The following is a 12,433-nucleotide window of genomic DNA, read 5'->3' as shown; positions in this document are numbered from 1 at the left end:
AGGGAATGGTAAACCACTCCAGTATTCTGATCATGAGAACCTCATGAGTGAAAGTCATTCAGTCATGTCTGACTATTTGCAACCCAATGGACTGCAGCCCACCAGGCTCCTCTGTCCATGGGAAATTCCAGGCAAATATACGAGAGTGGATTGCCATGCCCTTTTCCAGGGGATCTTCCCAACCTAAAGATTGAACCTGGGTATCCTGCAGAAAGGCAGATTCTTTACCATATGACCTACCAGGAAAGCCCGAAACCCCATAAACAGGATGAAAAAGCAAAAAAATATGACACCAGAAGATGAGCCCTGCAGGTCGGAAGCTGTCCATTATATTACTGGGTAAGGCAGAGAGCAATTACCAGTAGCTCCAGAAAGAATGAAGCAGTTCAGCCAAAGCAAAAACAACACTTGGTTGTGGAAGTGCCTGGTGGTGAAACTAAAGTCCAAAGTTGTAAAGAATAATACTGCATAGGAACCTGGAATGTTAGTTGCATGGATCAAGGTAAACTGGAAATGGTCAAACAGGAGATGGCAAGAGTGAACATCAACATCTTAGGAATCAATGAACTAAAATGGATGGGAATGGGTGAATTTAATTCAGATGACCATTATATCTACTACTATGGGAAAGAACGGAGAAGGCAATGGCAAGCCACTCCAGTACTCTTGCCTGGAAAATCCCATGGATGGAGGAGCCTGGTAGGCTGCAGTCCATGGGGTCGCTAAGGGTCGGACACGACTGAGCAACTTCACTTTCACTTTTCACTTTCACACATTTGAGAAGGAAATGGCATCCCACTCCAGTGTTCTTGCCTGGAGAATCCCAGGGACGGGGGAGCCTGGTGGTCTTCCATCTATGGGGTCACACAGAGTCGGACATGACTGAAGTGAATTAGCAGCAGCATGGGAAAGAATCCCTTAGAAGAAATCTAGTCGTCTTCATAGTCGTGAACAAAAGAGTCTGAAATGCAATACTTGGGTGCAATCTCGAAAACAACAGAGGAATGGCAGAGGAACCAGAGATCAAATTGCCAATATTCACTAGATCATAGAGAAAGCAAGGGAATTCCAGAAAAACATCTATTTCTGCTTCACTGACTGTGAAAGGCTTTGACTGTGTGGATGACAACAAACTGTGGAAAATTCCTGAAGATATGGGAATACCAGACCACATTACTTGTCTCCTGAGAAACCTGTACACAGGTCAAGGAGCAACGTTAGGACCTTACACGAAACAACTGACGAACTCAAAATCGGGATGTGAGTACGTCAAGCTCACTATATTGTCACCCTGCTTATTTAACTTACATGCAGAGTACATCATGCGAAATGTCAGACTGTATGAATCACAAGCTGGAATCAATACTGCTGGGAGAAATAACCACCTCACATACGCAGGTGATACCACCATAATGGCAGAAAGCGAAGAGGAACTGAAGAGTCTCTTGATGAAGTGAAAGAGGAGAGTGAAAAAACTGACTTAAAACTCAACATTCAAGAAACTAAGGTCATGGCATCCGGCATCACTCCATGGCAATTAGAAGGGGAAAAAGTAGAAGCAGTGACAGATTTTATTTTCTTGGGATCCAAAAATCACTGCAGATGGTGACTGCAGCCATGAAATTAAAAGATGCTCACGCTTTTGAAGAAAAGCTATGACAAACCTAAACACAGAATTAAAAAGCTCAGGCATCACTTTGCCGACAAAGGTCTATCTAGTCAAAGCTATGGTTTTTCCAGTAGTCATGTACAGACATGAGAGTTGGACCATAAAGAAGGCTGAACATCAAAGAATTAACGCTTTCGAATTGTTGTACTGGAGAAGACTCCTGAGAGTCCCTTGGACTGCAAGGAGATCAAACCAGTCAATCCTAAAGGAAATCAACTCTGAATATTCGTTGGAAGGATTGATGCTGAAGCTCCAACACTTTGGTCACCTGATGTGAAGAGGTGACTCACTGGAAAAGACCCTGATGCTGGGAAAGACTGAAGGCAAAAGGAGAAGAGGGTGGCAGAGGATGAGATGGTTAGATAGCATAACCGGCTCAATGGACATGAATCTGAGCAAACTCCAAGAGATAATGAAGGACAGGGAAGCTGGCGTGCTGTAGTCCATGGGGTCAGTAAGAGTCAGACACAACTTAGCAAATGAACAATGACAAAACTAATCATGGGAACTTGAATACATCACTTACAACAATGAATGGAACAACAGACAGAAAATCAACAAATATATAGGAAGACCTGAAAAATACTGTCAACCAATTTTGACCTGACAGCTATAAACCATTCCATCCAACAACTGCAAAAATACACTATTTCAAGAAAAATCAGAAAACATTTGAACTGAATAAAAATGAAAACACAACATACCAAAATGTATAGGATACAGCCAGCTAAAGAAATTTATAGCTGTAGCAGAAATTTATGCCTACAGCAGAAAAGGAGAAATATCTCAAATCAATAACCGAGGCTTCTACCTGAAGACAGAAGAAAAACAAACTAAATAAGCTAACTCAAACTGAACAAACAAAGACCACAAAACCAAATAAAGGTAGGAGAGAAAGGGGGTACATGCATTTAAACTACTGTAAGATTACTGAGAAAATGGCAAGCATGTTATAATAATTGAAGGTAGATGCTAGTAAGTCAAATATCCATTTTGTGATCTTTGGAGAAGCAACAGAAATAATTTTTTATAATCAAAAAGACTTTAAGGCAAGAATTACTAGAGTGAAAGAGGGACACATTTCACAATGATTTTTTAAGTGTATGCAAAAATAAGAGCCTCTTGATGAAAGTGAAAAAGGAGAGTGAAAAAGCTGGCTTAAAACTCAACATTAAGAAAACTAAAATCATGGCATCCAGGCCCATCAATTCATGGCAAATAGATGGGGAAACAGTAGAAACAGTGACAGACTTTATTTTGGGGGCTCCAAAATCACTGCAGATGGTGACTGCAGCCATGAAATTAAGATGCTTACTCCTTGGAAGAAAAGTTATGATCAACCTAGACAGCATCTTAAAAAGCAGAGACATTAACTTTGCCAACAAAGGTCCATCTAGTCAAAGCCATGGTTTTATCAGTAGTCATGTACGGATGTGAGAGCTGGACAGCTGTAAAGAAAGCTGAGCGCAGAATTGATGCTTTTGAACTGTGGTGTGGGAGCAGACTCTTGAGAGTCCCTTGGACTGCAAGGAGATCCAGCCAGTCCATCCTCAAGGAGATCAGTTCTGGGTGTTCATTGGAAGGACTGATGTTGAAGCTGAAACTCCAATACTTTTAGCCACCTGATGCAAAGAACTGACTCACTGGAAAAGATCCTGATGCTGGGAAAGATTGAAGGTGGGAGGAGAAGGGGATGACAGAGGATGAGATGGCTGGATGGCAACACCAACTCGACAGACATGAGTTTGAGTAAGCTCTGGGGTGATGATGATGACAGTGAGCTTGGTGATGGACAGGGAGGCCTGGCATGCTGCAGTCCATGGGGTCGCAAAGAGTCAGACACGACTGAGCAACTGAACTGAACAATAAGATATCAAAATACTATACCTGTGTGTACTTAACAGTGTAACTTCAAGACACATAAAGTAAATGTTGACAAAACTATAAAAGGGAAGTAGACAAATTCACAATCGTAGTTGGAGATGTTAACCATTAAGATATCTCTCCTTGTAATTAACAGAACAAGCAGACAATGAAAATCTATATGGATTTATAAGATTTGAAGAACTCGAGTAACCAATGTGAAGTAACTGACATTCATGGAATAAAAAGGCAACAACTGTAGGATACATATCTCTCATCAATTACACATGAAATATTTCCAAACAGAAAAATTCATGACCACATACTGAGTCAAATTATAATGGATCAAAATCACAGAGAATATGCTGAACACTTGGAATTAAATTAGAAATCAATAACAGAAAGATAATCAGCTATTCCCTAAATGTCTGAAAATTAAGCAACACACTTCTAAGTAATCTTTGAATAACCACATGCAAAAACATACAAACTTGGATACTTGTATCATATGCAAAAATTAACTCAAAGCAATCAAAGACCTAATGTTAGAGCTAAAACTATAAAACTCTTATAAGAAAACATAGGGGGAAAGCTTTGTGACACTGGATTTGGCAATGATTTCTTGGATATAACACCAAAAGCCCAAGCATCAAAAGAAAAAATTCTAAGTTGGAGTTTGTCAAAATTCAAAACTTTAGTTCTTCAAAGGACACTATCAATAGAGTCAAAAGTCGACCCACAGTGGGCGATAATACTTGCAAATCGTATCCAATATGGGACTGATACCCAAAATATATAAATAATTCCTACAACTCAGTAACAAGTACAAAAATATTTTAAATGGGCAAAGGAGTTGAACAGACATTTCACCAAAAAAAGATATACAAACAGTCCATAGTACATGGAAAGGCTAAAAATAACAAAGTCATTGTATAACAGCAAAAATGAGAAGTAACTGTAACTCCCACATATTACTGGTGAGAATGTAAAGTTGGGAAGATCCCCTGGAGAAGCAAATGACAACCCATCCCAGTATTCTTGTCTGGAGAATCTCATGGAGAAAGGAGCCTGTCAGGCTATACAGCCCATGGTGTGGCGAGAGTGGGATACAACTTAGAATAAACCACTGTCGCCACCACCACACCAGAAAACTATTTGGCAGTATCCATTAAAGTTAAACATACACCTGCCTTCTAAAGGAAATAAACACCTATGTCCAATACGAGTATGTTCATAAGAGCTTTCTTCATAATAGCCAAAAGTAGAAAAAAATCCAAATGTATATCAAAAGGAAAATAAATACATAAGATAGGTAAAATGAACCTTTATACAATGTAATACAACATGGCAATACAAAGAATAAACTATCCCTCATGCAACAACCTGAGTCAATCTTAGCCTCTATGTCAACAAGTGATTCCCACTTATTTAAGTTTCAAGAAGAGGTTCAAGAAACGTTGTGTGTTGACAGAAGTCAGAACAGCAATCACCTGTCTTAGTGGTGGGGCTACTAATTACAAAGAAGCAAGGAGAGCTTTTTTGAGTGCCAGAAATATTTTATTTCTTGATCTGGATAGTGGTTACAAAGGTGTCACCAGTATGCAAAAATTAAGCTGTATGCTTAGGATTTCATCTCATTAAAAAACAATGAAAATATTAAGATAATCAATCTTGGAGAGAGGACGGAGTAGAAATGAAGAATATTATTTCTCAGTGTTAACTCTATAGATGTATTCAACAATAGAGAAAGCAGTGGGATATAACCAAAAATTATTAATAACATCACCATGAGTGTGAATTCCCTTATTTCCTAAAAAGCAGTTCGTCTCTGACTCCTGAGTTTCCAGAGATAACTTGTGTATTCTCAAGGCTAACAGAATTACCTGACATATGTTAATAATAAATGTACTAAGTGACCTAATAGATATATAAACTTTGAAGTTACAGTTAATTCGCATCAGACCATTCTCACGTTAAAAAGAAAATTTTAAAAGTGATAAAGAAGTTTTCAATTATGCTGGCATTTTCAATCTTTATCTGTCTACTCAATATTCTGAGAATTCCATGGGTAATGTCATCTTTCCTACGAAGAGAACTTTCCTCAAGATCTGACCTTGTTGTCTTCAGGACCCCTTCATTCCGCAAAAGGGAAAAAGGGAATATAACATTTTTCAGCATCATTTAGAATCCTAGCAATGTAAATTAGCATATCCGGTAACGTTAAAGAACTGAGTAAAATGGGGGAAGAATTCTGACAAGAACAATTAAATTGTTTTTCTGTTGCGGCAACTTGGGGGTTACGATTCTAACAATCCATCACTAACAACAAACCGTTAAAGAAAAAAATTCTGAAAAGGAGGGTCTCTAGTTTCAAGATAACCCTAAATACATTAGCAGAAAAACGAAGGTTTTAAAGCATAAAATCGAAGTGCAGGAAAGACCAGATTACTTCTAAACAGGCTGAAAATGTTTCCAACCCGTGACAGCTGCACCGCTTACCTGCTCCAGCACATCCAATTTTAACTCCAGCTTGCTGAGAACCACGTCTCCACCCCAAAGCGAAAGCTGTAGATCCGACGGCTTTAAGTTCTTGATGTAGCGATTCACATAGCTCATTAAAATGGGAGTCACATACGACTCCAGCATCCTTTAAGGTACACAGGAGTCACAAAGTCAGAAGCTGAAAGGAGGTAAACACAGAGACAGGAAAGGGAATTAAGTCTGTGGTGCATTTCCTGAGGAAAAAAAGCATTTCTCAGGAAGGGTTGTAGAGGCCGAAAAGCAAGAGCACCACCCCCCACCACCAAAGCGGCCGCTCGCCTTCTCCCAGAAGCAGAGAAAACTCAAAGGGGCTCTACAGCAGCACCTTCCTCACTAGAACAACTCCCCTCAACCCGCCCGTCGAGCAGCGGGAGGAGGCGGCGGTGGTGCCCTGAAGAAAGCCGGTCCCGGCAGTGGGAACTGAAGGGAGGCGGGCTAGCCTTCGGCCGCGGCAGCCCTTCAGCCAGCCCAGCCGCCCCCGGAGGCCCTCGGCCCCCGAAACCCGGCCGCATGTACCGCCGCAGAACCAGGCCGGCTCCCCGCCGCTACCAGTCTCGGGCCCTGGGCTGACACTCACGCCGGACAGGACCGTGGCGTCTCCCCCACCTCCCGGCACCTGGCACCCGCCCCCGGAGGCGGCGCAGCGCCCGTACCGCGCCACTTCCGGGTGCGCGGCGCGCGGTGCTCGGAACGAACTGTTCCTCCCGCTGCTCGCACTCGACTCCGAAGCAGGACCGGGGTTCTCAGACCCCAGGCGCCGTGCAGTGCGTCTTCTAGGAGGGGACCCCTCGCGCTCGCTCGGCCAGCCCGCGCCTCCGCTCCGACCCCACTGGTGGTCGGACCAAGCTCTAGGAAGTGCGCGGGGTAGGCGGGCGGACCCGTAAAGCGGAGACACCGGAGATCCGGAAGTGGCGCTGCGGGAAGACAGCCGCTTAGGTGGAGATGGAGTCCGAATGGGGAAGCGCAGAGGGCAGAGGTCCGATGAGGAGGAAGAAAGCGGGTCATGGTCTTGAGAGCCCTCAGAACCAAGTGGTTTTCGTTCCTCTCTGGAAACGGAAGGGCTGGCGAGAACTTGGGTTCGGTGGGCAGAGCGATAGCAATAAGACTGCTGGTGGGGAAGGGGGTGAATTTAGATCGAAAGCTTCTTTTCCCGGAGGAAAGGAGAAATGGAAGGAATTAAGGTGTGGTGTAGGGGAGAGCGTTTTGACCAAAGGTGTAAACCAGCTTTCGCGTACTTTTTAATACTTTAGCGAAGAAGTGGTTATGCTTACCTTTGTGCGGGGGGTAGGGGGATAAAGAGAAAATCGTGGCGGTCTATTGGACTGCAGCTGATACATGCGACTGCAGAAAGGGGTATGAATAGCAGAAGGAAGAAATGAGACTACGGAAGAAAATAAGACTCAGAGAAAGCGAAAAGAAATAGCTGAGAGAGAATGAGTTCAGAGAGTCGGTGCTGGTTATATTAGGCTGAAATGAATGTATAAAATACTACCTTTCCTTCTAGTGCCTTGAAAGCTGACACAGTCAACAAACTCAAACACATACCTGGTAAACACCCAAATACTGGGCTTAAAGGGATAGCATAGGACATGCTGCCTAATTTTTGACCAATGTTTACTATTTTTGGTAACTTCTGAAGACACCTACCACTGCACATTGAAAACAGACTTAAACCTTATAAAGTAATTAAAATATCCACCCATGTTCTCGTTGCATTGAAAAAACTTTGTAAATACGTTCCTAAAAAACTCTTTACTGAAAGTCAAGATTTCTTGAAAGTTTCAGAAACTGCAGTAGGAAAGAGGCACAAGTGAGGATACCAAGGTGTTTAGATCTGTTTTGTTAATGAAAATAAGGAACTAAGTTTCAAAAAGAAAGAACAGGGGCGGGGCGGGGGGGGAGGGAGTTGAAGAAGGGGAAAAAGGAAGCAGCTAATGGCTAATTCAGAGCAACTGTCCTCTCACAAAAAGCCTTCACGAAAAACCCAAGTAACTTGGATCTTATTAAAGCCTACTAAATCAGTCAAGTAAATTATCCAAGTAATATCTTAGTTATCTGCTTCACTTGAAAAGTGAAGGGGTTGAAGCCACGACTCCAGAAGTTTTAATATAAATGGTTCAGCTAATAATTGTATGAAACCCTAGGAGGTCTAGAGCAGCAGCTCCAGGCCTCCTTATTTTTCTAAGTAAAGAAAAAGGGCCTAGTCTTATTTGTGTGGCAATTTAACAAATAAGACCAATGTATTAAGATAAATTAGCCATATATTTTTAATAGATTTTTACTGTGCTGTGTAAACAAAATAATATCTGATCACGGAATACTAAACATTTTGTTTTATTATGCCATTTTTCTCTTGGAGCCAACAAAAGAAAATTGCCAAATTCCTTCCTTGGAAAAATTATTTAGGCACTGATTTTTTTCCTTTCGTTTTAAGAATCAAAAAATAGTGGTTTTCAACCTGTTCTGCTGTGCCCTGTTTTATAAGCAGTCGAGATACATTTCATTCCTTTTCACTAATATGTTTCCGTAATTGCTGTTTTTTTGTCAAATAAACAGCCCTTCCCAGATCTCCTACTGTTATTTTTTTTATTGAGAGATATTCCTTCCCTAAAAAATATTAAGTCTTAATAAGCCTTTGAGGCAGGATGGCTATATAGGCAGTAGTTCTCCAGGGTGAGGTGAAATTTTTTGGTTTTTTTTTAATTAACTTTATTTTTTTAGAGCAGTTACAGGTTCATGAAAAAATTGAGCTGAAAGTACAGAGTTCCCATATAATCTCTGCCCCAACACAAGTCAAACCTTCTCCATTATTGACACTCCCCACCTGAGTGACATTGATGAATCTACATTAACATACCATTATAACTCAACATCTATAGTTTACATTAGGGTTCACTCTTGCACTTCCTATGGATGTTTTATACTAGTAAAAACTCCATAGCGAAGAGGAGATGAGCAATATCCCAGAGTTGAAAACGCATTTACTCTAGCACTTCCACTCATAAGTAATACAGTGAAAGACTTGCATATGTGAACAAGGAGACAAGCTTAACAGTATTTTGCAGCAACGTTTGTAGTAGTAGAACCGTGCAAAAAAAATGTGGAATATTCATATAATGAAATATTATTAATGATGAAAATAGAGCTATGACTTTCAAATGTTTTTTCAGTTAGAAATATAGTTTACACCATGATTCAGCTTCTATATAAAAAGAAAGAGAACTTTCACAAACCCATACTTAAAAACTGAGTACATGTGGTGCACTCTATTTTCTGTTATTCTGTTTCTTTTTTCTAAAATAGTTCATGACTTACCAAATTAATGTGACCTACTAATGGTTTGCGAGTTGGTGATTGACAGGGAGGCCTGGCATGCTGTGATTCATGGGGTCGCGGAGAGTCCGACACGACTGAGCGACTGAACTGAACTGAACTAATGGTTTGCAACTCGGTCTACCAAAAAAAAACTGAACAGAGTTATATATTTACCAATATCTGAAAAATAAAACAAAATAACAAATATAGCATATCACATATGTAATATATATACATATACATACATGTGGCATTCCAAGAAATATATGGCTATATATTATGATAGCTACATATATATTGAGTTAGCCAAAAAGTTCCTTTGGTTTTTAAGTAAAAATGAAAGAAAGCAATTATCCTTCAATAAAAAAATGAAAAAGAAAAGATATATTTTTCATTTTCACCATGAACTTTATTAAACAAGGTACTCTGCTTTGCTTCACTATCTTCTTCCATTTTTCAAGCAACTTCATAATTCCATCTTCCCAAAACTTTCTACCTTTTTAAACAAAAAAACTGTTGGCAATACCTTTGGCAGTCTTCCAGGGAAATGAAATTTTATCCATTAAAGGAATTTTGTAAAAACAAAAAAATGGAAATCCAAAGCTGCAATGTCTGTGAATACAGTGGATGAATCAGAACTTCCCAGGCAACTTTTTGCCTGGTCATCAAAGAAACATGCATTGTCAGGGTATTCTGATGGAAGATTATGTGTTTTCTGCTGGATAATTCCAGACACTTTTTGTCAAGTGTTGCCTTCAGTTAGTCTAATTGTGAGTAGTACTTGTTGGAATTAATCGTTTCGATTTCCAGACACTATTAATAGAGGACAACCTTCCAATCCCACCATATACACATCACCTTCTTTGAATGAAGGTCAGGTTTTGGTGTGGTTGGTGCTAATTCATTTCACTTGCCCCACAATCTCTTCCATTCCACATGATTGTACAGTATCCACTTATCATCATCCGTCACAATTTGTTTTAAAAATGGGATATTTTTGTTACACTTAAGTACAGAACTGCATGCAGAAATATAATCAAGAAGTTTCTTTTCATTTAACTTACGTGCAACCCAAAACGGAGAAGGCAATGGCAAGCCACTCCAGTACTCTTGCCTAGAAAATCCCATGGATGGAGGAGCCTGGTAGGCTGCAGTCTGTGGGGTCACTAAGGATCGGACACGACTGAGCGACTTCACTTTCACTTTTCACTTTCACACATTGGAGAAGGAAATGGCAGCCCACTCCAGTGTTCTTGCCTGGAGAATCCTAGGGACGGGGGAGCCTGGTGGGCTTCCGTCTATGGGGTCACACAGAGTCGGACACGACTGAAGTGACGCAGCAGCAGCAGCAGCAGCAGCAACCCAAAAAGTGATGAACATAACCAAGCAGGTGCACTAGATCTGGATATTTGAGTATGTCTCTGCGTGGTGTAACATTGATTGTTCGCAATTAATGTCTGGACTCGATCGCTATCAACTTCAACCATGCTACATGGTCTACCTGACCGTGGAGCATCGTCCAGCTAGATATCTCCAGCACAAAACTTCACAAACTTTTTTTTTTTTTTTTTTTTGCTGCTAAAAGCTTTATTGTTTCCATTTGGTCCAAGACTTGGAAGAGGGCTCCAGAGTGTTAAAAAGTTGCCTAGTGTCAGCAAAGAGAGGCTTCAGGCAAAAGCCCTAACATTAAGGGGTCTCCTCAAAGGCCACTGGGCTCCAGAGGTTCCAAGCAGTACTTGAGGGCGAGCCTTTCAAAGAGATACTGTCCAACCCAGCGTGGGAACCAGCCAGACTGCAGAGGTTGGTCACCCATCTTCTTGATGAATTTCACCTCCTCATTTAGGAAGTGGCTCTCCAAAAATTCACACATGTGGGGGTCTGCTTGGGCAGACCCTGGCCATGCAGTTCCAAAAGGGCCTGGTTAAGGTTCTTCTCCTTGAGAAGGGCAGCTTCCGTAGAGTCCTGGCTTTTACCCCACTCTTTTTGAGATGCTTCTGCACATCTAGGAAGAGGGCATGGCCACCGTGCTGGTTTTGCATTTTCAAGAGACGCTCTGCACCCTCCTGCATCTCCTTGGCCAATTCATGGAAAAAGTGGCCCACACCTTCCAGAGCCACATTGTCCTGGTTGAAATAAAAGCCCAGAGACAAGTATGTATAGCTGGCCCACAGATGCATTTTGACCAGGCAGATGATGGCTGCCTCCACCTCAGTGAAATAATTCTGATGAATCTTGGAGTTCATAGTTGATTATTAGGAGTTAAGCTCAAAAAATGGTGTTTCTGGTCCTGATGTTAGCAGACAGCTCAGTGGCTGATTCCAAAGATTGCAAGCAGAGAAAAGGTTGGAAGGCGGTCAGAGGCTAGGGCAACGGGCGTCCCTGGGTCCAAGCACTGTTGAAATAAGACAGAGCCAAGGGACCACTGACTGCATTGCCCACAAACCTCTTTTGAAACGTTCAATCAGTCACAGCACCTTCTCAATACACTGCACAAATCTTTTTTAGTGTGCTTCTGCTGCATTTATTATTTGTTTGAAATAATAAAGCATAAAGTCCCGAAAATGTTTATTTTACTCCATCATCATTATTAAAATGGCTACACAAAAATTCACCAATTTTGGTAAGTTTTTTTTAAACATATGCTAATATGATAGCTGTTCACAACACAATCTAACAAAATTGTTCTGAATGAAGTTAAAGACAATTAAACACTACTAGAGCCACCTTATGGAAAAAACAATGAATCTTTTCACCATCCCAATATTTATAAATAGTATTAAATATTTTCAAGACACAGAGAAACACCAAATTAAGGATAGTAATTATCTCTGAAGAAGAAGAGATGGAAGAATAAAGCAGAGGAAGGGAATACAAAGTATTTCAACTGTATCAGTAATTTAATAATGCAAAATTTAATATTTGAGGGTTAGGATGTAAGTACATAGGCGTTTTTGTATTTTTCTGTTATTGCTATTCAGTCACTGTGTCCAACTCTTTGCAACCCCGTGGACTGCAGCACGACAGGCTTCCCTGTCTTTCAGTGTC

The 12,433-nt window shown here is 40.9% G+C and overlaps 1 protein-coding gene and 1 pseudogene across 7 annotated transcripts in view; both read right to left on the bottom strand.

Annotated features, from left to right (window-relative positions):
• Nucleotides 1-6,901, bottom strand: part of VPS13B (vacuolar protein sorting 13 homolog B) — a 767,155-nt gene extending 760,254 nt beyond the window's left edge. For 2 of the 7 annotated variants that reach the window (XM_055431816.2, XM_055431817.2), the window contains exons 1-2: nucleotides 6,651-6,901; nucleotides 6,032-6,212 (exon numbers count right to left, since the gene is read on the bottom strand). In XM_055431816.2, the coding sequence (XP_055287791.2) occupies nucleotides 6,032-6,178 (147 nt within the window). In that variant the 5' untranslated portion in view covers nucleotides 6,179-6,212; nucleotides 6,651-6,901. The other 5 variants (XM_055431818.2, XM_055431811.2, XM_055431813.2 and 2 more) reach the window with 4 other exon arrangements.
• Nucleotides 6,902-10,797: 3,896 nt separating this feature from the next.
• LOC129560338 (ferritin light chain pseudogene) lies at nucleotides 10,798-11,818 on the bottom strand (annotated as a pseudogene).
• Nucleotides 11,819-12,433: the final 615 nt, after the last annotated feature.

This window comes from Moschus berezovskii, chromosome 16 (assembly GCF_049115385.1).
Source record: "Moschus berezovskii isolate FMDL1 chromosome 16, NW_MosBer_1.0, whole genome shotgun sequence".
Classification (NCBI taxonomy): Eukaryota; Metazoa; Chordata; class Mammalia; order Artiodactyla; family Moschidae; genus Moschus; species Moschus berezovskii.
This window is presented reverse-complemented; position numbering and strand designations above follow the sequence as displayed.